We start from the raw sequence: 4,142 nt of genomic DNA on the forward strand, positions 1-4,142 counted from the left end.
CCCCCGTTCTTCGTCCGTACGTCCTGTGAGCGCACACACGACCCCCCGAGTGATCGTTGTCGCCCGCGGCACCCCATTTTTGAGCGATGGATCTCTTCGTCGTTGTTGCAGATGGGCAAGCTGGGAAGTAACCCTCTTGCTGGATTGGCGGCGTTGGGCCTCGGAGGACTTGCTACACCGGCGAACACCGGAGGTCTTAATCCAGCAGGTAAGCGAGCGAGAGCGAGTTGTAGCCGACGGACTCCTATCCGTAGTTACCTTATACGCGGGGCGCGACTGCTCGTCAACACTGCTCTCCGGATCTCGTTAGGAAGCTGACGTGGAAAGGATTGGGAACGTTGCTTCTTTCTCTCTCTCGCATCTCTCGCGTTTCACTTTGCTCGTGCCTCTCGATGTACGATAAGTTTCGACCGCTGTGGGCGGTTTGAGCTTTGTGTTTTCGCGATACGCGTTTCACGTGCGTTCTTAGCGGGTCGGACTGGCTGAGTAGTTTCAAGTCGATTCAAAGTGAATATCCGAGTAAATAACTAAGATACAAGTGTGTTTAGGAGAGATTAAGGGGGGAGGGGGGAGGGGCTACAATATACATGGAAAGAAAGAATTAGTTGCCTATATTGTACAATTGAAATTTCATTACCAGATCTAGTTTTTATTACTATAGTAGATATCAAGAGAATCCCACGACGAAGATTAAATAATCTTGTTAAGAATATACAAAAGTACAGCTAAATCAATAGTTAACGAGATATTTTCGTCACCGAATAGTGATTACGGTGAACTTCACAGAAATAATAATTACAGCATTATATATCTTTTAATGGGCTCCGAGGAATATGTAAATAAAAGTATGAAGAATCATCCTTCAAAGGGACATCTTCATAAAATCAATAATATAGACGGCAGAAAAATTCAAACATCAGGCGTTTTCCGGGCCTCTCGGGTGTAAGTAGCCCCTTAAGGGTGGCTTGCGCCAACTCCGATTGCGCGAACTCAACCGACTGATCAATTCTCAACGGAATTGACCAATCGCGCTGATCAGTTTAGCTAATTGGCGAATGCGATTGGTCAATTCCGTTGAGCTAACCACTCGGGTTAATCTTAAATCGAAGGTGGTGAGAATCATCCTAAGATAGACACACTGGGGTGTTTCTCCAAGTATATCTGCTCGAAGCTATCCTTGGATTTCTCAGACGGTACATTTTGAGTTATCTCGTGCCAATTCGTTCCCTTTCTTCTGCCTCGTTACCAGTCTTCTTCTCGAAGCGTCGACCCGATCAAAAAAAAAAAAATATAAAAAAAGAGTCGTCCGGACGAAGTGGATGTGTGTGTCAAGATGCGCACTCGAAATCGGAAGTCGGAAGCAAGTTTTCCAGTCGGGGAACGACAACGAACCGCGACGTTCGAACTCTCTTCGCGAACAAACTTTATCGATCAGGAAACATCGCGAACAGAGAGAAAGAAAGAGAGAGAGAGAGAGAGAGAGAGCACCGACGACGCTGTGATATACTCGTTACAACGGGAAGTTACAATTTATCCGTGGACAGTTACCGCAAACGTTCGTTAAAGTTCCCCCGGAGTTCCCGGAGACAGAAGCAGAGACGGGGAGAGACGAAGTGCGCCGGTTGAAGTCCGCGGTTAACTTCGATTAACGCGGCTGACTTACCGGGAACGGTCTTGCGGGAATCGTTCCGACTTCCGCGATAGAGAACACCGAGACGACGGCCCGCCGCTGCTTCGTCCGCTCTCGCTCTTCGGTTTATCGATACTTGCCACCTTCCCCCTCTCCCCTTACGTCATATTCCGCCGTGTATACCTACGGCCCGGTGCGAGTGTGTAACTCTTCTAATATTTGCGCAATCTCTCCCGATGCCTGTCTCGTAGCATTGGCAGCGCTGGCGGGCAGCCAGCTCCGTACGAGCAACACGAACCGGCAGCAACCGGCGGCGAACAATCAGACGCACGAGATGACCGTGCCAAACGAGCTGATCGGTTGCATCATCGGCAAGGGCGGCACCAAGATCGCCGAGATCCGTCAGATCTCCGGCGCCATGATCCGAATCAGCAATTGCGAAGAGAGGGAGGGCGGAGCGACGGATCGTACTATCACCATAACCGGGAATCCGGACGCCGTTGCGTTAGCGCAGTATCTCATCAACATGAGGTGAGTACCAAACTGTGGAGAGGAGCCCCCCCCCTCCCCCCGCGACTCGCGCGGTCGCGGTACGTGTGAATACGAATCAATTCTCCCCCGGGAGGGGGAACGGTCGTCGTTCCCCTACCCTCCACCTTCTCAGCACCCGAAGGCCTGAACCTTCGGGAGCCGGACACAGGAGGAAGAGAGAAGCCGGAGGCTTCGCGAGGTTCGTCCGAGGTTCAGCTTTCGGTGTACGTGTGTGTGTCTCTCGTGTCACCACAAGTTGTTGCCATTTCCAACAGAAGCAGTCGAACGTCTCGTCCCGGCTACGTTTCTTTCAGCACAGTGGATCGCAATGTGTATTTTTTACCCTCTTCGATCTCTTCTTCTTCTTCTTCGTCTTCTTCTTCTTCTATATATATATATATATATACATGTATACATATTTTTTTTCTTTTTTCTGTCTCTCCATTTTCTTTTTGTTCTACCCCCCTCGTGTCTCTGTCGACCAACGCCCGCACCGAGAAGCGCGCGCGTGTAGTCGGCGTAGAGAGACTTCTCGTTGCCTCTCGTCCCTTTGAAGCCCCCCTACTCGATTCAGGAACCCGGCTGATTCGCCGCCTGTTTTTGTGTTACTTTATTGTATTACCTCACATCGACCTCACTATTTGCTTCATTCGACCTTTTTGGTGTCTTAGTGACGAGACTATATAAAGGATAATCAAATTGGCATCTCCCTCGCGGCAACCCCCCCCATCATCTTCATTGCCATCCTTGCTCGCGAGGACCCGCAAGCAGATGACTTTCGTTCCCTCCCTCTCGAGTTGGAACCGAGATCGTGAATTATGTCTCTCATGGAGCTGTAATAAAATGTAAATAGAATTTTAAGGGAGTGTAAAAAGCGCGCTTTTAACCGTGTCTCTCGTCTCCCGTCCGGCCATCCTTGAGAAGGGAGCAGGTGTATCTTATTTCTTGAACAAATATAAAATGTCGATATGCGGCGGGTATATCGGGGGGTAAGGTCGCTTCGTTGCTGGAAGAGCGATCGGCCGTCGGGAAAGTCATCTGCAGCGCGTGTCGTCGCGAGAGACGTTACAGGAGAGGTGACGTTACGACGAGGAAGATACACTACTACTCGTGTTTCTCGGCGAGACGAGAGAAAGAGAGAGCGTGTAGAACGCGAGTGTAGTCGCGTTGGTGGTCACGCGAGAGTACATCGTCAAAAGAGCGAGGGAGAGAGAGAGTGAGAGAGAGAGAGAGAGCGAGAGAGAGAGAGAGAGAGCGAGAGAGAGAGAGACCAGGTGTACGGCGAGTAGTAAGGTTTCGTCGCGTAACGCCATCTCTAGTTTATAGCGAAACAGGTCGTGCGTAGTCGTAAGATCGCACGAGGAGAAGACGTCGACGACGAGACGACGATCGAGAGGGGTCGAGGAGGCGGCCATAGTCGATAGCCACGGATACCGGAAGACGACACCCTCGTCGTCCCCCCAGCGGAGACGGAAGAGGATCTTAATCCTTTATTTCCAGGTCCTGCCTTCCAGGTCCAGTTTAACCCCGAGTATCCTGCAGACACAACTCCGCTCAACATCTGTTTCCCAATTGTCGCTGGCTGTCCTTTCAAGCAAATCAACTACTACTACTATTACTACTATTACTACTACCATCACCGACCGAGACGAAAACAAAAGCCAAATGAAAAAAAAAAACGAGAAAGAAACCCCCCACACCCCTCCAGAAAAGAGAAAGAACGAGTTGATGTGAATGTGAGACAGCGAGGAAGTGAATCTCGGTCATAGACAATCCCGAAACGGTCCCGAACAAACGTTATCACACACACGCAAAAACACACGTACACACACATCATCCTCCCTTCGATTCGGATTTTTAACCGATCCGGTTTCTTTCCAGTCCGACAGGCTCCCGGTAATGGACGATTAGCTTAACCTTTTCAAACCCGAAGTAGTTTCTATATGTGTAACATATGTCTTCTCTATATATACATATATAT

General features: G+C 49.7%; 1 protein-coding gene across 5 annotated transcripts in view; it reads left to right on the forward strand.

Annotated features, from left to right (window-relative positions):
• Window positions 1-4,142, forward strand: part of LOC106746720 (poly(rC)-binding protein 3) — a 99,087-nt gene that overhangs the window by 83,981 nt on the left and 10,964 nt on the right. For all 5 annotated transcript variants that reach the window (XM_014623586.1, XM_014623582.1, XM_014623581.1 and 2 more), the window contains exons 6-7: window positions 112-208; window positions 1,882-2,161. In XM_014623586.1, coding sequence (XP_014479072.1) covers window positions 112-208; window positions 1,882-2,161 — 377 coding nt within the window. The remainder of the gene's footprint in view (window positions 1-111; window positions 209-1,881; window positions 2,162-4,142) is intronic.

The sequence above is a fragment of the Dinoponera quadriceps genome, unplaced genomic scaffold (assembly GCF_001313825.1).
Source record: "Dinoponera quadriceps isolate SergipeBrazil2010 unplaced genomic scaffold, ASM131382v1 scaffold1565, whole genome shotgun sequence".
NCBI lineage: Eukaryota > Metazoa > Arthropoda > Insecta > Hymenoptera > Formicidae > Dinoponera > Dinoponera quadriceps.